The sequence below is a fragment of the Anabas testudineus genome, chromosome 12, assembly GCF_900324465.2.
Source record: "Anabas testudineus chromosome 12, fAnaTes1.2, whole genome shotgun sequence".
NCBI classification, from domain to species: domain Eukaryota; kingdom Metazoa; phylum Chordata; class Actinopteri; order Anabantiformes; family Anabantidae; genus Anabas; species Anabas testudineus.
Genome location: NC_046621.1, coordinates 2,627,768 through 2,654,384, shown reverse-complemented (window position 1 = coordinate 2,654,384; position 26,617 = coordinate 2,627,768). Strand labels below are relative to the sequence as shown.

General features: G+C 39.3%; 2 protein-coding genes and 1 long non-coding RNA gene across 4 annotated transcripts; all 3 read left to right on the top strand.

The window, feature by feature from the left end:
- The first annotated feature begins 1,089 nt into the window (after positions 1 to 1,089).
- On the top strand, positions 1,090 to 2,176 carry LOC113159219. Of its 2 annotated transcripts, XR_003298606.2 has the most exons (3): positions 1,090 to 1,358; positions 1,784 to 1,834; positions 2,048 to 2,176. It is a non-coding gene; the product is annotated as an uncharacterized LOC113159219 (long non-coding RNA). The 2 variants fall into 2 exon arrangements; XR_004463405.1 differs by having other exon boundaries at positions 1,784 to 2,176.
- Positions 2,177 to 2,953: 777 nt separating this feature from the next.
- Positions 2,954 to 17,690, top strand: sec31a (SEC31 homolog A, COPII coat complex component). The gene is made up of 28 exons (XM_026355111.1): positions 2,954 to 3,157; positions 4,421 to 4,500; positions 4,860 to 4,983; positions 5,065 to 5,263; positions 5,371 to 5,466; positions 5,721 to 5,861; positions 5,951 to 6,093; positions 6,429 to 6,528; positions 6,635 to 6,796; positions 7,012 to 7,164; positions 7,263 to 7,493; positions 7,574 to 7,648; positions 7,879 to 7,911; positions 8,974 to 9,243; positions 9,853 to 9,979; positions 10,100 to 10,278; positions 10,364 to 10,490; positions 10,613 to 10,758; positions 11,695 to 11,868; positions 12,208 to 12,459; positions 12,732 to 12,833; positions 13,261 to 13,363; positions 13,919 to 14,275; positions 14,930 to 14,985; positions 15,067 to 15,318; positions 16,270 to 16,389; positions 16,489 to 16,560; positions 16,891 to 17,690. The coding sequence occupies exons 2-28, from the start codon at positions 4,422 to 4,424 to the stop codon at positions 17,068 to 17,070; spliced, it is 4,053 nt and encodes a 1,350-aa protein (XP_026210896.1). The 5' UTR covers positions 2,954 to 3,157; position 4,421; the 3' UTR covers positions 17,071 to 17,690.
- Positions 17,691 to 18,971: 1,281 nt separating this feature from the next.
- LOC113158893 (transmembrane protein 150C-like) lies at positions 18,972 to 25,462 on the top strand. Its single transcript, XM_026355203.1, has 7 exons — positions 18,972 to 19,020; positions 19,615 to 19,710; positions 19,843 to 19,920; positions 20,016 to 20,083; positions 20,458 to 20,585; positions 20,699 to 20,876; positions 24,951 to 25,462. Exons 2-7 carry the CDS (start codon positions 19,631 to 19,633, stop codon positions 25,166 to 25,168), a joined length of 750 nt encoding a protein of 249 aa, XP_026210988.1. The 5' UTR covers positions 18,972 to 19,020; positions 19,615 to 19,630; the 3' UTR covers positions 25,169 to 25,462.
- The last annotated feature ends 1,155 nt before the right edge of the window (positions 25,463 to 26,617 follow it).

The following is a 26,617-nucleotide window of genomic DNA, read 5'->3' as shown; positions in this document are numbered from 1 at the left end:
GCACGTCAATAGTTTGAAAACCACCAGGACTCGTCCTAGAGGTGGTTGTTCAGTCAAACTGAGTAACCAGACAAGAAGGAGCTTGAAGAGGTCGCCACAAACCCAACAGTCAATCAGATCTTCAGGAGTCCTCTGCAGAGATGGGAAAACTTGGCAGCAGGATGGCTACACACCTCTCAAAACTTACTCCAAGTAGCTGAAATGTGTGCTACAGACAAAAACACTCCAGTTCTAGATTTTTAATAAATTTGCCAAAACTTCTGTAAAGTGTCATCTGTCAGAAAATATGCAAAAAAGGATTTCAGCAGAAGTGCATGTGTAGATACAGATTGACTTAGCTTTCTGTAAATGCTCCTTTAAGAATGACCCACATGTAGCCAGTTTCCTCCACAAATTAATTTGGACTGGTCTTGATAATATAACATACAGTATTACACAGTATAAACCTAACATATTGCCTCTTCAAGACATAATGATCGTGAGTGTCTGCTGCTTTTCACTCTGCTCAGAAAAATAATTTACCTGCCTTCACATCATGAAATTTGAAATGTAATTAAACATGTTTTTTAAGCAGAAAATGTGTGTGCATGCTTTAATGTCATGAAACATTATTTATTATGTAATTCCTAAAACAGTAACTCAAATTTTATATTAATTTCATTGCAGTGTGTTGCCTAAAGTTGTTTGTTGGGCTGCTACTGATGCTTACAGTACTTGTTTAATTTATTATTGCCCCAGCTACTAAGACATCAGCCAGAACTCTAAAGTTGAAATCACTGGTTTAGTAATGTCAATCAGACATGGGAAATTATTTCTGCTTGACTTGTATAGTCAGCCTTGACGTTTAGTGTTTTTTTCTATATTTCATAACAACTTCTACCTTAACTGAGCTTGCTACTGCTAGCGTGATTCCTAAAAGTTTAATATAGTAACTTGAGAAGATATAATATAAAAAGTGATGCAGCAGAACTAGAGATATAATCTTTTAATGATGTGTTTGTCTTCCTTGTCCAAATCTGGCGCCTACATTACCCACAATGCAACACAGGCAGACCTGAAACCGACCAAAGAAGAAGAAGGCGGCGCTGACGTCAGGTGGAGGAGGTCGTAGTTTAGTTAGAGTAAGTTCGTCCATGAGCGACACGTTGGAGGAGCATGTGGAGGGGATCGTATGTGAGCTATTAACAGTCGTGCTGTACTTCCAGGCGTCTAAAATCACGTTTAGATAATAAATCCAGTCGGTTCTTGTAGCTAGTTATTCCGCTCTATTTTTTCTGCGAGGTTTTTATACGAAGTTTCGTTTTGTAGCTTTATGCTAATCATCTGTCGCTACACGTGGAATATTGTTCATCAATCACGTACGTATATTATACTTTAAACATAATTACTTACATGTGCAATGTTTTGTAGACAATACAATTTGTGCAAAGACCGCTCCATGCAATTAAATCCTCTACTGCCTGAACACGTGGTGTGGAAAAGTCAAAGTGTTGCAGTGTGAGAGAAGCCACGCCAGACTCCTTCTAAAAATGTTATTGTTTAATGAAAACCCGCGTATTGTTTAAACTTAAGAAGTAGCAAAACATAAGTCAAGATATTATCTCAAGTTTAAGCAGCTACGGTTTCATTCGGCATAGATCATAATTCCAACCTTGTCATCCTTGTATGATGTATACGTGTAGAAAATCTTGAGTTTTGGGAGAGCAAGTGATTTCTCTAAGGTGAAAGATCAGTATGTCTCATGGTTAAAATACAAAACTATAAAGAAGTCTTGTTTTGACAGATACACTGAAGAACACCGCAGTGAAACGAGCTGTATGGACGTGGTGTGCAAGTACGTACATGCTGCAGTTCAGTCATTCCTGCAGTGAAGAGCCATCCCAATGATTATATCAATCACTACCCATCTGACCCATTCCTGTGTCTGGGGAAGATTATTCATGACTTCATAAATGAGGGTGTTGGCATTCATCTTGTATCTAGATTGCTTGTTACTATTTGGTGGAGAGGTTTTGATCTTAATGTACTATCTGCTTTGTTCTTTCAGGTTCGACTTGCTGAGGTGAAAACTGCGCTCAGGTGATGTCTTTACAGAACTACGCCTGCTATAACCACTTAATTATTTTATATTTCAAGTGTATCTTTATTGCCAAATAAAAATAAACAGTAAAATCAAGTTGGAGTTTGTGTGTTTGTGTGTTGCAATATGACAGTGTAGAAGTACACTGTTATAAATAAACTGCATTTAAGTACTCACTGTGCAGAATGGTCTATTTTAGAATAATTACATATTTGGGTTATGATGCAGTAGTGTGTTCCTCACTTTAATGTGGCATTTTAATTCACGTAATACCAGGTAACTTGTAATTCGCCCTCTGGCTATTTATATTATCTTAACCTATAATAACATGTCGCAATGCATTTTTTGTGGAAGTATCTCCAAATTGCATAAAGTGCATTTCTTCACTTTAATATGACTACAAGTAGAAATCTTACCAATTCATTACTTGAGTTGAAGAATAAGCACATGCACTTAGATTTCTTTGCAACAGTACAGAAGAACTTGGTCTAGAACAACAACTAATTTTACCTACTTTAACTATATACTGTCAGCTGGTTAATCTCTATAAGGATTCTGTATGTGCTTAGTAACTATTAACAAACCTATTATAATTGAAAATAGCCTATAATATTAATATAACATGGTAATAGTCGAGTAATATGCAATTCTAGAGTAAACACTACTTTACTGCCCCTTGCATATAATTTTATTTTTTAAATGACAATGTTTTGGGTCCTTTTTAAGTTGTTTTCATGTAACTTAAGAAATCATGGTTGGTGTGAAGCTAATCTGCTATAATGCTAACGTTGTTAGCATGCTGCTAACAGCGGAAGAGGCGGAGGAAGTTCCCCGGAAGTTGTTCTTCTTCGTGGCAGGAGGAGTTGTGTTGCCTAGTGCCACGTTGATGGAGACCAGTGAGGACGTGGAAATCCGTCTGGACTCCGCTGCCGGGACCGGGTCCTCCGTTTCTTGTGCTTTGTACAGCCGCTAATCTCTGAGCAGAACCGAGAGGAGAACTTTGTGCTTGTTGACGCTGTCTGTGTTTGTCATTTATTTTATGTGTGCGTTCATGTGAGAAGGCGAAAAGAGGAGAAGGTAAGCTGCATTAGTGGAGTAATAAGATCTGTGAACTGTCTTCACACTTAGATTTTGTCTGCACAGGCAGCTAGCAGCCTAGAAAACCTAATACCGTCTCATAGCTGGACTAATGCATGCAGTACCACGTCTGAGCAAGCACGTAGACAAAGTGACAACACATTTCTGGACATTTCTTCTACTACTGAGGCTTTTGTTGGCACTGCCGTGTGGCTTCCCATCAGCTGTTAGCTTGATGCTAGCTTGCTAGTGTTAACCTATGAATTTAAAAAGTGCACCCGATTTCTTGGGAACTAACTAGATAATGCATTTATAATGCTGCAGAAGTCGACAAGTCTCACATAAATTATTGTAAATAATTTCTTATAACGTGGTAGAATCTGTTAAAACTCATTCACAAATGTTCGCATCTGCTGTATTCAGTAATGTAGTTGTAAAGTGTTTTTGTTGGTAGTAAAAACTGTCTCACGTTCCCAGTGCTGTTGTTCCACACTAATCATAATTTAGTCCATTCATTCATTCATTTTCTGCTGCTTATCCAGGTCACGTTTAATGATTAATCAGTTATATTGTTAGGGTTTTGTCGGGAAGTAATGGTAAAAATATATAATCAGTGTAAAGTAAGATTAATATTATTTATTTATTGGTATTAAATTGCTTTCTGTGTGGTATTTGAAATGTTGAATGTTTCAGTGAAGTAGTACCCATGTTATAATTATTGCAGTGTAGGCCTTTGTCTATCTGTGTCTATTACTTTTTGCCTTTACCACTTTCTATTTGCCTTTTCTTATTATTAAAGGATTATTTTAGATTTTACAAGTTTTTCTATATGAACACAGGACTCACTTGTCCTTATTTACATTAAAAAAAAAAATTCTATTTTGCACTGATTGATTCTGCTGTATTCTACTGGATGTGAAGGGAAAAATTTCTAAAATGAAAATGATCTGGGGCAACATTTAATCCTTGTTATGTGTTTTAAACATTTTCAAATTTGTCACACTCAAATTAGAATTACATCTTTTCACAGCCAACACAAGCAGCAGTAGCGTTTACAGCAACCAGTACTATTATACTGTGTGAGTGTTGTATTAAAGCTGACTTAAGAAAACTCAAGCCTGTCCTTTAATGCAAAACCCCTTTGTAAGCTCTTTTTAATCATGGTATACTTGTTATCTGTTGTGATTGCCATAGAAGCCATGCAGCTGTAACTCTTCTAGTTATTACTGTATGAACCTTCAAATTCAGTGCTTTTTGTTTCAGGATGAAACTCAAAGAGATCAACCGCACAGCCATCCAGAGCTGGAGTCCTGCACAGCACCACCCCATCTACCTGGCAACAGGTATGAGCATGCAGCAAGCACCAGCACAGGCCTGCTGCTGCTGATTGTTTTTTCAGGGCATTATATAATTTTTGCCAAGTCTCCAAACCATTCGTGCAGTCACATAAGGATATCTGAGTCATGTCTCTCACTTATTTGCTGTTTTTTCGTTCACTGGCAGATGAGAAAGATGCTGCAGCTTTAAACAGTATAAATGTATTTCATTTGACTTTAGATGGGCATTTTTTCACTCACACTACACAGTTATAGCACAATTAACTTTAGGAGTGCAGCTAATGTAACTTAAATTGTTGGTTAACTAACTGTGTGACTTATGTTTAGAGCTCTGTACCAAAGGACGCTGTGCTTTCTATGTGCAGGAACATCAGCCCAGCAGCTGGATGCCTCCTTCAGCACCAATGCCTCCCTGGAGTTTTTCGAGCTGGACTTGGCTGACTCATCCCTGGACATGAAATCATGTGGCAGCTTTTCCTCCCCTCACAGGTAGAACAAGCTATTCGCTGCATTCATGTCTTTATCTTCTCTGTTGTGCTGTGCATGACTTAGCTGTGTTTTACTCTACAGATATCACAAACTGGTATGGGGTCCCTATGGAATGGACGACCAAGGTCACCCATCGGGTGTCCTTATCGCAGGAGGCGAGAACGGTAACGTCATCTTGTACGACCCTGCAAAGATCATGGCTGGGGAGAGCGACGTCATCATTGCTGAGAGCGATAGGCACACAGGGCCAGTGAGAGCTCTTGATGTCAACCCATTCCAAGTAAGATCCATTCAACTCCACTGTGACTTTCACTGTGTTTGTGCACCATGTTCAAAAGCTGTGGCCAAAAGCACAGACTCATTTTGGATTTTGTCCTGTTTCTGCAGACAAACCTTGTTGCATCAGGTGGGAATGAGTCAGAAATCTATATCTGGGACATGAATAGCTTTGGCTCTCCAATGACACCAGGACCTAAAACTCAGGTATTTTTAAAGTCGTATTAATTTAGTTTTACATTTTGTTTGCTTCTATAATTGTTATAAATTATTGAAATTGTACTTTAGTCCTTTAATAAGTTCATGATTTAGTGATTTCCACTGTTAAGATTTAAAATTGCATTTGTGTCTGTTGTGTTGTCAGATATGTTTCAGCTCTGCTTTAAATAGATTTAACAGAAAAGAACGTACGGCGTAAATATTTTAAAATACATTTAAAATTTAATGTTTTTGTCTCATAGCCTCTAGAGGACATCAGCTGTGTGTCATGGAACAGGCAGGTGCAACACATCCTGGCCTCTGCCAGCCCGAGTGGCCGAGCTTCAGTGTGGGACCTCCGTAAGAACGACCTTATTATTAAAGTCAGCGATCACAGCAACAGAGTACGTTGGAGGTTTTTTTCACACAATGCTTCGACTTAAAAAACATGTTCCATTTTCTAACAGTCCTACTTTTATGTCTGTGTCTTTAGATGCATTGCTCTGGGCTGGCCTGGAACCCAGAAGTGGCCACTCAGCTGGTGTTGGCCTCTGAGGACGATCGGTTGCCGGTCATCCAGATGTGGGACTTACGTTTTGCTACCTCTCCTCTCAAGATTTTAGAGAATCACACACGGTAAAGAGACCTGTTAGATTTAGTGGGTATTAGTTTAGATTTTTAATATGGTCAACAACTTACATGTACATTTATACACTTCTAAATATGGGTGATGTCTAATTCTTGGTCCTGTTTGAATTTACTTTTGTCAAAAGCTCCTGTTATTTAATGTAATTTCAGTGGCATCCAATGGGCTTAAAGCTGAGGTTCATTATTGTGTATTAAGAAATAGACTATTGATAGGTTTTGTTTTCTGTTTGAAAAATATAGAGTATCACCAGCCTTATCGTTTAAATTTGTGTGGCTTATTAAAATTCACTGCACTAAAATTTAATTTGTACTGTTACATACAGGGGTGTCCTGTCGATCGCATGGAGCTTGGCTGATCCCGAGTTGCTCCTGAGCTGTGGAAAGGACAGCAGGATTCTGTGCTGGAATCCAAACACAGGAGAGGTAAAAGTGTCCCAATTATGCCAAGTTATTGATTATTCAGTGGAGAATTTACTGAAGAAAGTCATTTTTGTCATCTATAAAATAACAAATTGTCTTCTTGAATCAGGTGCTGTATGAGTTGCCCACCAGCAGTCATTGGTGCTTTGACATCCAGTGGTGCCCCAGGAATCCTGCAGTGCTGTCGGCCGCGGGTTTTGATGGACACATCGACATCTATTCCATCATGGGAGGCAGCAGCCAGGCGCAGAGTCAGAGACATGCTGACCAGGTGAGAATAATGCTCCAGAGAAGAGCTGAAATGATCAGAACAGAAAATCAACAGGCAACTTTAAGTTCATTAATTATCAGTGATGCTTTGATAAAGTGTATTTATCCATTTTTATGTTTTATGTGGTTCTTTCTAATCTCAGCCTCCTCTGTTAACATCATTTGTTTCCAGGCTTTTTACTTCAAGTCTAACTTTGCTCTGGGTTTCTCTTACAGATCAGCAACTCCTTTGGGAACATGGATCCTTTTGGGACAGGACAAACGTTGCCTCCGCTGCAGTTGCCCCAGACTGCTGCACCTCCAGCTACAGTAAACCCACTGAAGAAACCACCCAAGTGGATCCGCAGACCTGTCGGAGCCTCGTTTGCTGTGAGTCTTTTTTTTTTTAATCATTTCTTTATCATGAACTATTGAGTTTAGCAGAGTTTAGTGAATCACTGACGTATTTCTTTGTTGTTTGCTCCTAGTTTGGTGGGAAGCTTGTTTCTTTGGAGAACACAAAGCCGAACACTCAGCAGCCTCAGCAGCCCACTTCACATGTGGTACACATCAGCCAGGTTGTTACAGAAACAGCCTTTTTGAAGCGTTCCGATCAGCTGCAGGCAACTCTGAGTGCAGGAAGCTTCGTGGATTTCTGCCAGGAAAAGATCGATGCTGCTCACAACAAGTTTGAAAAGACAGTTTGGTCTTTTCTCAAGGTATGAAATTCAGAAAGGATTCAGAAGTTTATAGTTTTCAACACTAGGTTTCTTTAACTTGCTTGTGTGACTGTTTTCAGGCTAATTTTGAAAGTGATGTCCGCAGAAAGTACCTGGAACTTCTGGGATACAACAAAGAAGAGTTGGCCTTAAAGGTGAGATGTGCTTTTCTTTTATATATTTATGCAAAAGATATTCTGTGTAATACTTTGTTAAAGAGTTAGAACTCATTTCTCAAACCTATATTAGCTAATGTCAGCAGTTAATACTACACAATGTATGAGTCTGTGTGATTTGTTATTACTGTCTTAATTTTTATTATTTTAGCTATTTTTATTCCTGATTAGATAAAACCTAACTAACTAAATATTGTTTTTGTTGTCAGATTTCAGCAGCACTTGAAGAAAAGCCTCCCATGGTAAGTTTAGATGGAGCTGTAACTCTAACACTACAAACACTACGAAATTACTATATGATTTATTTTTAATTCTTTCTGAACTATGGCTTCTACTAATCCTGAATAAAAGTGAAGTAAACCCACAACTTGTTTCACATATCAAGCAGAGCTAGGCTAGTTGTTTCCCTCTGTTTCTAGTTTGTATGCTAAGCTAAGCTAACTGGCTGCTGACTGGAGCTTGGTGAACAGCTGTCACACTGGTATCACTCTTCTCTCTTTTAGCAGCTGGTTTAATTCCCACAGTTTAAAAGACTAAATCACAACTGGCTTAAATATCATGTAGGTGTCAAACCTTCTTAACCTGTTGCACAATAATAATTCCGATTTTGAGATTTCAACATTTAGTGATTATGTAAATAGTATAATTTGCACTTATATGCATTCATGGCCTTTACAGTGAAAACTTAAAAAATATAAAAACGAAATGAGGGACATGAGGGTTGAACAAGTCTGCCATCTAGTTGAGAAGCTTCCAAAATGCCAATTATCACAGTCTGTTACTCTCCATTTGTTCCTGCCTACATTCTTTCACTACAGTACAACAGCACTGACAGTAATTTGTGCTGCAGCTCTTGGCTGAAGTCTTTTTGTTCATTTGGAAATAAGGAAATGTTGCAAAAACAGTCTTGTCTCACTTCACTTTTTCGAAGTACTCAGAGGAAGCTGTAAAGGATTTGGACATATTTTTGATGGATGTATCCACCCCTGAAGTCAAACATGCCCCTGACTTTAATGTTAGTCTGAAGAGCTTATCCTGAGCTGTCATCACTCATTAAAAATCCCACCGCTAGCTCGCCAAGAAGAGGAACCACATTTCTCCTTGTTGGCCTCTCTTCACTGGTTACCAGTTAAATACAATGCAAATTTTCTCCAGAGCTTAAATGAGCTGTTTGGGCTCCACGAATGTGTAGTAAGATACAACGTACCACTACCAAATATCTAGTGATTAATCTGTTTACATCTTTTGTATTTTGCATTTGAAAATTCACTTATCTTCCCTAAATCCATATCCTTATCACTCAGGTGAATGTACCTGCTCCAGTCGTCCTGAAGCCTGCAGCCGACCTCAGTTTCATGCCACCTGCTGAAAATCCAGAGGCAGCGTTCGACATGATTGCTGCTGCAAATCTCCAGCCAGCTGCCACACTTGAACTGGACTCCGCTCCCGACCCAGACAATGAGGAGCCGCCAGCAGCAGATGCAGAGGAGACACTGAACAGTGAACCAGAAGCAAATGTGGACCAGGTTCTGCTACAGGAAGATGTGGAGGATGAGGATATCCCACTGGAGGAGGTAAACCTTCATCAATGAAGGTTTTCAAGGGGCTGTTGTTTGTTGTTTGATCTGAAGTCAAAACGAATCTGGCAGCAAAGCTTTGGAACTACAATCAAAAAAATAGTTTTAATGTTTAAAACTAAAGAACGAAAACAAAAACTGACAATTAATGGAGAGTAAATTATTTATTTAATCAATCAAACGATGACTGAGCTTAACAAAAGTATCCCTCGACGGATTTAAAACTAGTAAATAACTACTGACTTTATGTATTTCTGATACTGACTGAAATACATAAAGTGTTTGGGTGAAGCCAGTTTTCAAGAACACAACTCGAGCACTGACTGACATCTCTCTTGATCTGTGTTCCCATATTGCTCCCGCTAAGAAATCTTATTGTGCAGAATAACTGACAACAGCTCTGTGGGTGTGTAACAAACCATACGATCAGATGATTGGTGTTATTTTTACTTTTCTTTTCTTGCTGTGAAAGAACGAAAAACGAAGAGAAAACATTTACATTAAATTTAGGACACTGAAGTGTCCGGGTCCAGACCAGCTGGGGGCCTTTGCTGCACGTTAGGAAGTGAACATACAGTGTGACGAGATGTTTCTCTGGTGTTTCAGGAGGTGAAAGCTACAGTGGAGGAGGACCCCCTTCCTGCTGAGACCTTAGCCCCACTGGAGGAGTCCACTGGTGTCCCAGCTCCAGCCCCAACCCCTGCAGGAGGAGTCAGTCTCAGCATCAGTCAAGGTAACAATTTAATATCCATCAGGAAGTAACTTTGGTTTTCTTGTATTTTTACACCCAAACATTTGAGTTTGAAAATAAATGTTTATATTTTAATGTTTTCACTCTTTGTTTTCTTGTAAGATGTGGATGGGCTGATCACACAGGCTCTGCTGACCGGAGACTTTGAGGGAGCTGTTGAGCTCTGTCTCTATGACAACCGGATGGCGGACAGCATCATCCTGGCCATCGCCGGAGGAGCCGAGCTCTTAGAGAAAACCCAGAGGAAGTATTTTACTAAAACACACAGCAAGATAACAAAGGTGAGAAATAAACAGGAACATTCACTCTGATTTTTTGAATTGAGAATGTATTTATCAGTGATGTTACTGTGTTTTCCTCCTGCAGCTGATCAGTGCAGTGGTGATGAAGGACTGGCATGACATCCTGAAGACGTGTGACCTGCAGAACTGGAAAGAGGCTCTGGCTGCTGTGATGACTTATGCTCAGCCTGAAGAGTTTTCTTCCCTCTGTGGTCAGTTTACATCCATATTTGAAATATACATTTCTCTTGCTGCGTTGAACAGGTGCTTTTAGCAGTGTGTTGTTTTTTCTATTATTGAATATATGAGCATAAATCTGTTCTTTGTTTGTTAGACCTACTCGGAGGCAGACTGGAAGCAGCAGAGGATGCTCAACTGCAAGCCCAGGCCTGTCTGTGTTATATCTGTGCTGGCAACGTGGAGAAACTCGTGTGTTGTTGGACCAAAGCGCAGGACGGACACTGTCCTCTGTCTCTCCAGGTGTGTTGAGAGTGACTCTGCATATTAAAACCTGCAGTCACACATTTATTTTAACCGTTATTCTGAAGCAAACACAACTTGTTTAGTCATATCGCCACCTATTCAGCAGATACACAGTTGTTTATTGACACATTCAGCAGATACAGAGCGACATTATCATCTATTTGATTTGATTTATTTGTCCTGTAAGAAACACGTTTCACATTCCTCCATATAGTAATTTCTTATTTGTTTCCAGTTTCCTTGATTTTGTCAATCTGCTGATAGCGTACAACTGCTTCCTGCTGCAGCTGTAAAATGATGCCATGAGAGCAGTGAGAAGAAAATTGTTTTGTTTAAATTTGCTAAAACTCAGTGTAAAGATCCATAAATCTGAGAGGAAGTACAGATTCTCCTCCAGAGATGTCTCTTACTGTAAATTCATTTTTTCATGTTGTCAGTTGACATTATTGTAAATAAATGAATTATAGCAGCTTTAAAGTTTAAAATATATTTTTTGAGATTAACAGTGGATCAAAATATAATGTGCTACATGTCTCTTGAAGTGATAAACCCACAAAAATCCTTGTGTCGTTTCCTGTCAGCTCTACAGACATTGGTACTGTAGCTTGTTTTTCTGTAGCTTGTTTTGTTGCTGCGGTTTTTTCGCTCTCAGTGATCAGTGATCTGCTTTGTGTGGCAACTAGCTGCTGAACATTTAGCAACTAAAGAGAGAGTTTCTCTGGAGTTAGTGGAGACTGAAATTTGAGGGAATGTTGGTTGTTAATGTTTCTGTGTGTCACACAGACATTTGCTCAGCAACATTAAAACTTAAGTTATAGTGTCATATTTGTAGTTTTCTTGTTTTATTTCTGTTTGTTCCCAACTGATGAAATGAATCTTGTATCGCGTCTTATGATGTTTTAGTCATTCCAATGTGCTGTTTCTATCACTCAGGACCTGGTGGAGAAGGTGGTGGTGCTGCGACGTGCAGTAGAGCAGACTCAACGCTCTGGTCCTGCTGCTATTGGCATCCTGCTAGCTGATAAGATGAGCCAGTACGCCAACCTGCTGGCCTCCCAGGGCAGTCTCTCTACCGCCCTCACCTACCTGCCTGACAACACCAACCAGGTATTGACACTCACTGTAACCTTGAACTTATCTAGCCATTAGATGGAGCCAGAGGAGCTGTTTGTGAGAATGAAAATGTCAGAGTCAGGTGACCCAGACTTCACTCAGCCAGCTCCTCAGTACAAAATCCATGTAATGTCCGGTTGAGCCCATGTTTACAGGTAATTATCAGGAGAATTTACTATGAGTGAGTAAAGCTGGCTCGATGTGCTGTAAACAAAATACTGATTAACATAGTTTTTGGATGCTGTAGTAGGTAATTGTCACTTTGCAGCAATGTTTTTGTTGTAGTGCAGCAGACACAAAGCATGAACCTAAGTTCATCTTCCTCATGTCCAGGTTGCCATACAGCAGCTTCGTGATCGTCTCAGCCGGGCTCTGTGGCAGCAGCCGCCGACTCCCGCAGCTCCAGTACAAACCCGGAGAGCTCAGTCTCAGCTGCCTACTGCTCCGGCTCAGCACGGCTCAGCCCTTCCACGGCATCCGTTCACACCGGTCCAGCCCGCCATGATGCCTCAGGCCACCGCAGCAGCTCCAGTACTCATGCCTACGCCTGCCTCTGCCCCAGCACAGCCGCAGTATTACCAGCCAGTATGTTCCACTGACAGTTTATCTTGTTGTTTCGCAGACATTTCATCTGTTAAGTTTCCATTCAAGCTGTGGTTTAATTCATATTCTGTTTCCCAACTGTTAATGATAAATTAACTTCTTGTAGGAGGGGTCCTGAATTTCTTTGGTTGGGTGTTGTCTTCCTCTTATTTGAACCTTGTCCTCTCTGTGCATTGTGGTCTTGTGGTGTTTGGTGTTTCCCGCCCTTGCCGCGGCCATCATCTGTATGTGCCGTGTGTTTCTGTGTGCTTCAGGTTAGGGCTGCCTCCACTGTCACCTCCTGGAGTAATCAAACTCCTACAGCCCTCCCCAATGTCCCTCCTCCACTTCAAGTAGGCAACGCCTCAGACCAGCAGGTACATATACACCAAGCTCAGCACACACTTTTGCTGTTTTTTACAAATACTTTTAAGTTCTATTTGCAAATTATTGAACTGTTTCATTGACTGAACCAATGTCTGAAACCTCAAATCTCTCTTTGGTGACTCTGTACCATGTCTGTGGTAATGCCTTAACCCATCACCACCCCATTTCCTCTTTCCTCTGTGCCTTGTGATGCACTCATTGAGTCCGTTTCTTCTGCACCCTGATTCTTGTGATGTACCGCATGACTGTATAAGTTGTTACTCCACAAAAGAAACTATTACGATAACAACCATGCAACATCTGGTCTCCCACACAGTGAGAGCTCTCACTTCCTCTCAGCGCATGACATGGACATTTTTACAGAGATATTTATTAGGTTAACAGAATATAATGCAAACAGTCTTGTGTTTTTAACAGGTGGAGCCTTCAAACCCCATGTACGGGATCCCAGCCTCCGGCACAGCTGCTGCACCTCCAGCCTCATCCACTCCTGCGTACATGTACTCTCATCAGTACCAGCGTAAGTGTTTTATCAACTCTACTACAGAACACAGACAGTTAGCTCTGTGGTATCAGACAACCGTGCCCCCACTTACCTCCTGTCATCATCAGCCATCAGCAGTTTGCTCGGCTGCCACAAGAGCCATGTTTGTCTGGCCATTAGCCGAACTGTCTAGTAGCAGTTTGTGTTTGCTCTTGTGCAGCTTTAAGAGACAATGCAAACTGACTATAAGTACTTCCAATTAAGTCTGAGGTAGAGGCGACATGTAATTACTGATCTGTTACATGTAAACACACTGAGGTAGAGCAGAGGAGCAACAACCTCCTTTGTAGGTTGCATGAAGACGTGGTTCATGAACAACACGCAGCCTTTCCCATCTCTTCTTTAAAAAACCAGCAAACATTTGCCTCTGTGAATGTTTGACTTTGTAATATCTGATCTCTGCTGAGTTTTTAACTGAACACAAAGCACTTTAGCATGTTTATTTCCACACGCCTGTCCTGTTGCATGATGTCGTTATTGTAAAAACTGTTTCTCACTAATAGCATCTGTTGTTTCCTGTGTGACTCCCAGCCTACCCCCAGGTCAACCACTACACACCTGGAGCTGGTGGGGTGCCTATCTATCACCCACTTCAATACTCTGCTGCTCCTCCTCCTCACCCTACAGAGCCCTCCTCTCCTCCACACCCCCCTGGCTTTCTGTCTCAGTACACACAGTTCGTCCCCTCTCAGACATCCCCTCCTGTCTATCCTGGTCAACCTCCCTTTAGCCAGTGCCCGTCCTCTTCTGCTTTTTCCCATGCTCCTTTCTTTCCGTCCTCCTCATCTTCCTTTTCTGCTTCACAACTCTCTGGAGAGTCTTTCCAGCATAGCGGGCCAGGATCTCCTGGGTCGTACATGCCCCCTCCTCCTCCAGGCGGAGTTTCAGGTACACAGCTTGACCCCAAGCTGACCTTGACCTTTAAGAGAACAGGTCTGCATGGCTCTAATCATCCTCACGGTGACTGTCTTTCTCAAACAAACAAACTCACTCAGTCTGTATCTTCATTTAAATAATTCAGGTGTATTAAAGGGGCCCTACACTCTGTGTTTCTACCTGTCTGTTATCTATAAAGTATTTATAGCAATGTGAGGAGCAGAGCGACGGTTGTGTGCATGCTGCAGATCCAGGAGAAGACAAACAAATTGACAGGATGGGAGATGTCAGCTAAAATCTGTCTGATCTAGAGAACAGAAACAAGATTTACTTCAAACTCAGACTAGTTATAATCTATCTGGAAAACTCGGGCTTCTGTGGGACAAATCTGCCCTGCTTTCTTTCAGGTGGATCTGGTGCATGCATTGAAATTTGCCTTTAAGCTACTGTAATCATTACATTAATCTAATGAAAATTGACAAATGTATGTTAATCAAAAGAACATCGAATACTTAAACAACTTTATTTATCAGTCAAGGTTTGCAATCAAATGAACTGCTTATTAATCTTAAATACCAAATCGGGTCACTTAAAGTGAAAAATAAACTAATCTCTACTCTGGTAATGTAAGAATGAGTGAGTGATTAGTGTTTTGTTCATCTGCAGGTCCTCAGAACGGCTGGAACGACCCTCCGGCCCTGAGCAGAGCACCAAAGAAGAAGGTAAGTCTGCTGACTGGACTGTGTATCTGCATTCTGGCTGTACACTGTACAGATTTTAACCCCAAATGTATAATTATTCAGCAGGTAGCAGAGAACTACACCCCTCCTGCCCCTATCACTGCTCCCATTATGGCTCAGCTGGGCGCTGACCCTCAGGCTGGTGCCACTCAGTCCATGGTCCAGGGCCAACACGGAGCCCAGGTCCCCTACTCAGGCATGGTCCAGCAGCAGCAGCAGCAGCAGCAGCAGCTCTCTCCTACACTCATGAACCCTGCAATGCCAAAGACCAGTGTGGAAGGCGCACCAGGAGCACCGACTGGAGACGTGATACAGGTACACAGATATCAGGTGTCACAGAATATACAGCATGAAAATGTGAGATTCACTCGGGTGTCTGTGTTTTACATCAAGAAATAAGGAGAAAAATAATCACTTCTTGGAAAATGTGTCTGAAATCTTTTAATCTGAACTAAAACCATGTTCAGCTCAATCTTACTCAATTCCCCCAGGAACTGATGTCCAGAAACTTGCATTTCCTTAAATTAGACAGCAAACCCATCAAAAGCACAAAGGGGTTTTACACAGTTTCAACAAATTGGAAGCAAAAGAACCTGTTTGTTAATTTTTCAATTACGGCATCGATGGCTCAGGAGGTAGACCGGGTTGTTCACTAATGCCCTCCTCCTCCTGTGTACATGTCGAAATGGTACATCTGTACATGGAATCATTGGATCCCTGAGTTAAAAGATAAAGGAGAAAGAAAAGGTCCTGAACTTTCAGAAAGTAGAAAATTCCCCTGTCCCTGGAACTGTCCTGCATGTTTTTCTACTGTTTTCTACTATGTGACAATTCTATAAAATCAGTTGTTTGGTTCAAACCTTGGATTTTGTTTTGTTCTTTATTTTTGGGGGTTTGGATCTTTCGAAACACAAGCGACCTACACTCTGTACTGTCCCTAAATGCAGCAGCTGAGGGACCGCTAATGCTGCTCCAGACACAGTGCTACTTTCTTAGCGTACTTCACTGAGAGATAGGTGGGATGATGTGGTTCTGTTCTCCAGAATCTTAACAAAACACCATGGACATACAGTATGTGTCATGGTTTTGGTTTCAGAACCAGGAGGGGAACAAAGCATGCTGGGAACGGTCCTTATTAATTATAAGAACATTAACAACATAGTGAATAGATATAATTACATTACTGTCTTTTAAACGTTATTTATAATAATATTACTTATTATAAGGAGCATATATATTTTCAGTTACCCATTCTAACCCTTTTAGCCTCTGCAGTCCATCCCAGCTGAGAAAATCTTGAAGAAGCCGATCCCCGATGAGCACCTGGTCCTGAAGACCACATTTGAGGGGCTGATCCAGAAGTGCTTGGCTGTTGCCACCGACCCTGTGAGTTAATCCAACCGGGATAACAACTGAATATATCTCAGCTTAGGAAATTATTCGTTAAAGGTTTCTAAACACACACTGTTGTACTCGCTGTCACAGCAAACAAAGAGAAAGCTCGACGATGCCAACAAACGTCTGGACGCGCTCTATGACAAACTCAGAGACCAGGCGGTAAGTAGAAAGCTTCAGCTGACGTAAAACCCAACGTTAAATAACTTTTAAAAATGAGAGATTAGTTTTTATCTCTTCACCCGAGTGTCCAAGACATATGGTCGGAGGTCACGATCACAGTCGATCGTCGACCTCCAACCTAGGGTGTCCTGGTGCCACGTGCACTAATGGACACCCTGGTGCTTGAACACCGGTCCTTCGGCTTAGCCTGCACCATAGGAACAATTAAAAAGGCATTTATGTTCATTTTTATTTTTAAATGTTTTGCATCAATAGTATCTCATTATTAATAGTTTCTTGTGTGATCATATTGGTCTGTTTGGTCCCCAGCTTTCTCCCGCCATTGTAGGAGGTCTACACAGCATAGCCAGGACTATAGAGTCCCGATCCTACACGGAGGGCCTCAACATCCACACCCACATAGTCAGTAACAGCAACTTCAGCGAGACTTCAGCGTTCATGCCCGTCCTCAAGGTTGTGCTGACACAAGCCAACAAACTCGGAGTCTGATCGGGCAAAAATAATAACTCCCAACTCCCAACTCCCGGTTCAGCTGAAGGACGGAGGACTGGAGTCATCGTTAAAAACTGGTGGTCACTTGTTTCACAGAAAGCTCCATCTGACTCATGATGATGAAGAATTCTGAGATGTATGAAATTATTGTTAAATTCTTCTTTGTGCCATTTGTGTTTTCTGAAAACTCAAGCCATGCTATCAATCGCACTCAGTGGCTAAAGTAAACTCTGAGCCCCGTGAAGGCGAATGCACACAGAGAATAAAGGGCTACAGGCTGTTTTAATTCAAGTACCAACTTAGTGTGAAGTAAGATTAACCGTTAGTTTTTAAATTGAACCATGTAGTCTTATGGATTACATGAATGTTTTGATCAGTAGAAGATTAAAGCATAATTAAAATAAAATCTCACAATTGACAAACTTAAAGAAATAAACAGTTGAATGCAAACGACTGAAAACAAAAATAGGAAGCAGAAGATTCAGGAATTTAAAAGGCATTTCTGTCTATTTGTATTGAAATGATCAAACTAAATGTATTAAGTTGAAAAGATGAAGCCTCTTTTAGCAGTGCAGCATGCTTTTTGCTCACAGTTGCAATAAATTAAGAAACGTTCACTTGTTCATCGTAATGTTTGTGCACTACAACAATGATCAGACACATTTCCTCTTTTAATCCAAGATCATGTGTTGTTTTTACATGTAAATGCATCATTTCCTGCATGTATTTTGCAACAGATAAACATAATGCAGCACAATAACTTAGGAACTTACTGGTTTTTAGACTGTAAACCGGTTATCACAAGCATTTAAAGTACTCTAAACATGTCTCCGACTGTTACCTGTTGTAACTACACACAACATGTTGGAGCAAGATGTTGTTGTCAGTGTGTGTGAGGATATGTCGGTTCATAGCAGTACATTTGTCCCATTTGTTGAGGATGTTTAATGTTTTATTAATTTCTTTTCTCAGTGTAATCATGAAGCTCTGCACAGTGCAATGGACCTTTTTAAAAAGAGACTGTGCTTTTATGGAACATTTAAAATATGCATGCTTAAACAAAACTAGCAGTCGACTTAAATGCCATTCAAAGTGATTATCAGCTGATTATTCAGACCTTAGAAGGAATCTGGAAGGAGATTTGTACTTGATTTTCATTCCAACATACAATGAGGGCTGTAGTCTGAGTGGTCAACCTCAGTCCATGTTGTTAATAAAAGAAAACAAGCCTTTGACTACACGCAATATTTTCAATAAATAGTATTTATTTACTACTTGATGAGTTGCTCTCTGTTATTGTATATTGTAGTATTACTAAGGTATTTCTGATCTGTCCCCTCAGTGCTCCCAAACACTGACCTTTACACTAAATGTTCAGCAACAATCCAGAGAGTTAAAGAGAAAAGAAAGTTGCTGCGTTGTGGAAATATTACTTTAAAAATTAAAAAAACTGCTTCTGTTACTATTTAGATTTTTCCATATTTCTCAGCAGAGTTTGGTATTTTTCTGCTGTAGATGAGTCACACTAAAAGCATGGAAAGTATGAACCGTTTTAACGTACCATCTCCAAGAATTTCCAAATTAAAAGTCATATACTTGTACTTATTATTTTATTATTACTTAATGTTATAAATTTTAAGGCACATTGAATCATATTCAAAATGTCAAATTTGCACCTTTGTAAACTGGAATCTGTCATTTCACTGCGGTCCCAACTTACTTCTGGAAATGACATGGTTTCATCTGAGCCTATCAAAATGATTGGTTCCAGTTACTGTGTTGTTTCCTTGTGTTCCCCTTCATGCATCTTATTTTGAAAAGACTGCCCCCACATTTTTAGGATTTCTCAGGAAGTCGGTGGACACAGATAAAATCCCTCAACATCTGTTAGACCCACTTCATTTCTAGAGAGACTCGACGAGATTATCCACAGGACGAACTGGTAAAGTACGTTCATCAGGAGGCTGATGTCTACTAGTTTAGTATTTACATGGAGCCGTGTTGTGTTTCCATTATTTATTAACGTTTCATTTTTATGCTGTTTACTAAAACCAGTGTCGTTAAAGTAATACTTGTTTAGTGCTGAAGTAAGAGTACTAGCATAACACTGTAGAAATACTTCATTACAAATATTTGATAGTATCTGAGTGATATAATATCATTCTCATGTAAAAGTTTCTTTCTAACAAAGAGACACTGAAACCTGCAACAAGAGACAAATTGTTTTTATCTGTTTTGTTTTTTAAAGCTTATTATGTTTTAAATATTGTAAAGTTTATATGAAATTAAATTAGGTTTTGTTTTTATAGACTGATATCTTAGATGAAAACTTACCTCAGGTCCCTTTGAATTTTGAATCTAATGAATAAAACCTTTAAAAAGTGAAGCGACTACAGCTGTAAAAAGTCTAGTATTTTCTATCATAGATGTAGAGAAGTAGAAGTATAAAGTCGCATAAAATTACCTCAAAACAGTACTTAAATGTACTGAGTTACATTCCACATCGTACACGTTATAATGAGCTTTCAAACAAACTCACAGCTTCTTCGGCAGAAACATGACAGACGTGATGTGGAGCCTGTGGGTTCTTCTTCCTCTGCTCTACTCGGTGTTCACGGCTTCTGGACTGTGGCTGGTGTAAGTCCTGCTAAACTATTTAAAAGCTGCTCTACTGATTTTCATTCCAGTCTCTAGAGGGTAGTGAAAAATAAAACAGGACAACATGTGAGCTGATTATGTAATGTTGTGATGGATTCTTCATTTTAACAGATACTATGTGGCTCCAACTGAGATTTGGTTAACACCCCTGGAATCACAATATGGACCTTTTGACCCTCCATACATTGGGTACTTCATTGTTATTTCCACTTCAAATTAAAAGCATAGTTATTATATCAGCTGTGGAACAGAAATTACAACATTCTCCATTTTCCTAATCTCAGTAACGCAGCCTACACCCAACCAGGCAGCTGCATCTTTGGTGGAGTAATGAACGTGTCAGCTTTTATGGGTAAGAGCACTGATTGAACAGTAATGAAGACACAGGTGGAAACACTGATATTTAACTGATTATATTATGATATGGAGACTATGAAAAAATCTGATTCAAATTAAATGACTAAAACCAATAAGTACATACAGTATTTATTCAATACAATAACATGGAACACACTGAAGAAGAAAGAAACCACTGGTGGAGTGAGCAACGAACACAGAATGTATTTAGTTTAATTTACTTTAAAACTCTGTATAAATTTTGTTGAAGCAGACGTTTATTTTTGGTTTTGATCTCATTGACAATTAGAAAAACGTTCAAACTTGTCCTTTGATGCAGAGTAAACAACGTGCACTGTGCTGTTGATTGCTGCTAATTTTCTGTTTCAGGGTTCACTATTGCCGTCCTCAGATACCGTCAGCTAAAACACAGAATGGACAAACCCTGGCTGAACATCAGCAGCCTGGTGGTTTTCTCTTTTGCCTGTGTTGGAATGTTAATCACAGCAAACATCCCGGTAACACGTTAAACTCACTGACACATGTATTTTCCAATTTATATTAGTTTGTAGGTAAAGTGCAAAGTGTGTTTACAGACTAACTTCCTACTTTCTTGTTATTGTGGTTTTAGTTTTCAGTGAATTTCAGGATTTCCAACATTGGCTGTTATATAACGTTTGGACTGGGACTCCTGTTCTGCTGGATGCAGACCTACATCACCCTTAAAGTTAACTTGATGAACGAGGGGAGGAAGGTTGGCTTCATCCGATTCCTGTTGTCTGCATCCATCACTGTCTGCATGATTCTCTGTATCCTTTTACTGAGTCTGGCTCATGACATTGAACAGTAATGACCGACTTATGGAGTTTAAATGTCTGAATGTTCATTTAAAAAACATTTTTATTCATGTCTTGATCTTAACTCACCTGCTGCAGACTTCTACCTGATGTTTCAGGACTTTGACAGGAGCGGAGCCCGATGCCAGTGGGTGCTGGTCATGTTACTCCTCGTCTTCTTGGGCACGTTTGCCATTGAATTTCGTCACGATCACTTCTACATCGAGTGCAGAGAAAGCTGTGAAAATCCCAGCAAAATGTCAGAGATGCTCTCTGATGTGTCCAAATCTAACTGTGTCACATTTGTAAACCCTTAAAGTCCATCTGAACATGCTGCATACAGTTTTATTACCAGACAGCTTTAACATTCACATTTTTAATACTCATTCTTTCTTTTACAAGCATTTAAAAGTGATTTTTAAAATCACCAACCCCCAAAAATCTTCTCACTTAATCTTTTATCTTTGTTTATTAAGATGCTTTAATGTCAAATTTACTGTTTAACATCAATTAAAACAGAATACAGCTTCTTAAAATGTTGTTTTATTTTTCTGGAGAACTGTGTGAATGAAAGAATGAATTCAAAACTTCAATGTTTAGAAACTAAAATGCTTAATTTTCACATATTTCATATTTTGTTAAGATGGAAAAAAAAAATTCAAAACAATAAAAAAAAAGGTTTACATTTTATCAACTGTCTTTTTAATGAAGCTTCTAAATATCACTATGATCAGAATAGCTATGCCCGTGGAACCCTGACCCCCCCTGGAGCTGCACCCGAGTTCGGGTCCTTATTTATTTGTGTATTTACAGCTCTGCGCTTTTATTTTGAAGGACAAGCATCCAAACCGGAAGCCGCTCCTACCCGCTTCATGTCATATCTGTGTTAAATCCAAACATTAAGATTTACTGTTCTCCAAACTAACTAACACAGATTAATATTTATAAGGAGACTAGATGTTGAATTTATTATATTATTCATTTCAGCCATGTGGGCTCTTCTTCCTTCCATCTACTTTGTGTTCACAGCTGCTGGACTGTGGCTGGTGTAAGTTCAGTTAATTATTGCACTAATACATGGGTAACTGATTTGTACTTCACAACAGTTTATATGTAAATCACAATATGACCCCTTTAATTGGTTCACTGACATTAAGCTGCTACGATGGACTTCAACATTAAAAAGTCTGAGGATCAGAGTTTTGGAAAAACCTGCTGTTCTGTTACAGCAGGGGTCTCAAACTCAGGACTATAATTTGTGGTTCCGTATTAATATTAAAGTTTAATGTTAGTGCCAGGTCCAGACTTACTGATGATCATCGTCTTGTAAACGTTATTTATAATAATATCTGATGATATCTGTTTTGTTTTTTAAAGCTTATTATGTTTTAAATATTGTAAAGTTTATATGTAATTACATTAGGTTTTGTTTTTATAGGCTGATATCTTAGATCACAACTTACCTCAGGTCCCTTTGACTTTTAAATCTACTGAGTAAAACCTTTAAAAGGTAAAAGTGAAGCGACTACAGCTTAAACATATCTAAAAACATTTTGTTGAAGATAAGTAGTCAAACTGTTTGGTAAAGAGCTAAAATGATGTTTTAACTGAGTACATTACACATCGTACACGTTATAATGAGCTTACATACAAACTCACAGCTTCTTCTGCAGAAACATAAGAGACGTGATGTGGAGTCCGTGGGTTCTTCTTCCTCTGATCTATTCAGTGTTCACGACTGCTGGACTGTGGCTCGTGTAAGTTCTGCTAAACCAGGGGTCTCAAACTCAATTTACCTGGGGGTCGTGGGAAGTCTGGGTGAAGATGGGCTGCATCAGGTTTTCCACAAGAAAAGTTTTGTTAAAAAAAATCCTATCTTCTCAAATCTCTCTTTTTTTAATACAAAATAAATAAAAACATAAAAAGTTATAAGAAAATAAATCAGTAATAAATAAATAAAACAATAATAATAAAAATAATTAGATTCCTCTAGTCTTCTCTATCTGCTGTATTCAGATTCAGATGTCTGTATTAACAGTTCTTTAACCTTTAACCTTCTTCTGAACATTGAAGAACATGAACTGCTACAGACCTGACAGCTCTTCCTCTTCCATAGTCGAGCCACATGTGGCTTTAAGAAGGAAGCAGCTGAGGCCCTCAGTATGGTTTAAAGATGATCATCAGTAAGTCTGGACCTGAACTTGGACTTATTGAAGTTCAGCTCAGGGAAGTTTGAGGTCAATTCTCTGAAAAACTGCAAATAAAAAACAATAAACCACAAATAACGGTGCGACCCTATAATGTGTCCGGGTTACCGGGGACTGTTATTGTCGATAGACAGGTATCGCTGTGTGACTGCAGACTACATGAGGCTGCATTGAGTTCCTTATTTTTCTTTTAACCGTGTGCGAACGCATCACTTTGACTTATAATGTCCCGCTGATCAGAAACTTAAAAATAATTTTTTTTAAAGTGTTGTGAACGCAGCACTGGGACGAATGTCCGCGTGAGCTTCATAGAAACGAGGCTGAAAACTCTCCATGGCAACGCTGCTGTCACTCATTGAGAAATGTTTCTCTGATTGGATTAAGCCCGTCCGATGTCCCGCCCCCGAGGCCCATATGGTCCACCGTGATTGGTTGGTTCGATCAGCTCCGCACCAACACTGTAAAGTGTCAAAGTATAAAACTCGAGTATAATAATCGAATAATATTAAACTTTATATTAACACAAATTATCGCCCTGAGTTTGAGACCCCTGTGCTAAACTCCTTAAAAGCTGCTCTACTGATTTTCATTCCAGTCTCTAGGAGGGTAGTAAAAATTAAAATAGGACCACATGTGAGCTGATTATGTAATGTTGTGATGGATTCTTCATTTTAATACTGTGTCCCCTTTGTTAATTTAATTCCTTTCAACAGATACCATGTGGCTCCAACTGACATTTGGTATTTTGACCCTCCATACATTGGGTACTTCATTGTTATTTCCACTTCAAATTAAAAGCTACTATATCAGCTGTGGAACAGAAATTACAACATTCTCCATTTTCCTAATCTCAGTGACGCAGCCTACACCCAACCAGGCAGCTGCATCTTTGGTGGAGTAATGAACGTGTCAGCTTTTATGGGTAAGAGCACTGATTGAACAGTAATGTAGGCACAGGTGGAAACACTGATATTTAACTGATTATATTATGATATGGAGACTATGAAAAAATCAGATTCAATGAAATGATTAAAACCAATAAGTACATACAGTATTTATTCAATACAACAACATGGAACACACTGAAGAAGAAAGAAACCACTGGTGGAGTGAGCAACGAACACAGAATGTATTTAGTTTAATTTACTTTAAAACTCTGTATAAATCCTAATGAAGCAGACGTTTATTTTTGGTTTTGATCTCATTGACAATTAGAAAAACGTTCAAACTTGTCCTTTGATGCAGAGTAAACAACGTGCACTGTGCTGTTGATTGCTGCTAATTTTCTGTTTCAGGGTTCACTATTGCCGTCCTCAGATACCGTCAGCTAAAACACAGAATGGACAAACCCTGGCTGAACATCAGCAGCCTGGTGGTTTTCTCTTTCGCCTGTGTTGGAATGTTAATCATGGGAAACGTCCCGGTAACACGTTAAACTCACTGACACATGTATTTTCTAATTTATGTCAGTTTGTAGGTAAAGTGCAAAGTGTGTTTACAGACTAACTTCCTACTTTCTTGTTATTGTGGTTTTAGTTTTCAGTGAATTTCAGGATTGCCAGAATTGGCTCGTATATGACGTTTGGACTGACACTCCTGTTCTGCTGGATGCAGACCTACATCACCCTTAAAGTTAACTTGATGAACGAGGGGAGGAAGGTTGGCTTCATCCGATTCCTGTTGTCTGCATCCATCACTGTCTGCATGATTATCTGTATCCTTTTACTGAGTCTGGCTCATGACATTGAACAGTAATGACCGACTTATGGAGTTTAAATGTCTGAATGTTCATTTAAAAAACATTTTTATTCATGTCTTGATCTTAACTCACCTGCTGCAGACTTCTACCTGATGTTTCAGAACTTCGACCGGAGCGGAGCCCGATGCGAGTGGGTGCTGGTCATGTTACTCCTCGTCTTCTTGGGCATGTTTGCCATTGAATTTCGTCACGATCACTTCTACATCGAGTACAGAGAAAGCTGTGAAAATCCCAGCAAAATGTCAGAGATGCTCTCTGATGTGTCCAAATCTAACTGTGTCACATTTGTAAACCCTTAAAGTCCATCTGAACATGCTGCATATGTTTTTATTTCTAGACAGCTTTAACATTCACATTTTTAATACTAATTCTTTCTTTTACAAGCATTTAAAAGTGATTTTTAAAATCACCAACCCCCAAAAATCTTCTCACTTAATCTTTTATCTTTGTTTATTAAGATGTTTTAATGTCAAATTTACTGTTTAAATCATTGTTTAGAAACTAAAATGCTCAATTTCCAGATATTTCATATTTTGTTAAGATGGAATAAAAAAACATTTTCAAAACAATAAAAAATAATGATTTACATTTTATCAACTGTCTTTTTAATGTAGCTTCTAAATATCACTATGATCAGAATAGCTATGCCCGTGGAACCCTGACCCCCCCTGGAGCTGCACCCGAGTTCGGGTCCTTATTTATTTGTGTATTTACAGCTCCGCGCTTTTATTTTGAAGGACAAGCATCCAAACCGGAAGCCGCTCCTACCCGCTTCACGTTATATCTGTGTTAAATCCAAACATTAAGATTTACTGTTCTCCAAACTAACTAACACAGATTAATATTTATAAGGAGACTAGATGTTGAATTTATTATATTATTCATTTCAGCCATGTGGGCTCTTCTTCCTTCCATCTACTTTGTGTTCACAGCTGCTGGACTGTGGCTGGTGTAAGTTCAGTTAATTATAGCACTAATATCCATAAAAAGTGACAAAATCTTCCATTTTATGTTTACTTGTGTGTATTGTTGTGTTTTAACAGATAGTTTGTAGCTGTTAATGATGGCACCATGATAAAAGCTTGTGTTACATGGGTAACTGATTTGTACTTCACAACAGTTTATATGTAAATCACAATATGACCCCTTTAATTGGTTCACTGACATTAAGCTGCTACGATGGACTTCAACATTAAAAAGTCTGAGGATCAGAGTTTTGGAAAAACCTGCTGTTCTGTTACAGCAGGGGTCTCAAACTCAGGACTATAATTTGTGGTTCCGTATTAATATTAAAGTTTAATGTTAGTGCCAGGTCCAGACTTACTGATGATCATCTTTAAACCATACTGAGGGTCTCAGCTGCTTCCTCCTTAAAGCCACATGTGGCTCGACTATGGAAGAGGAAGAGCTGTCTGGTCTGTAGCAGCAAAGAGAAACCATGTTCAGAAGAAGGTTAAAGGTTAAATAACTGTTAATACAGACATCTGAATCTGAATACAGCAGATAGAGAAGACTGAAGAAACCACATATAGTCACAGACTAGAGGACTAGAGGAATCTAATTATTTTTATTATTTATTTATTACTGATTTATTTTCTTATAAACTTTTTATGTTTTTATTTATTTTGTAATAAAACAAACAAAAAAAAAAGACATTTGAGAAGGAGGGGAACAAAGCATGCTGGGAACAGTCCTTAGGGGTGGCTGTGGCTCAATAGGTAGAGCAGTTGACTGCCAATCACAGGATT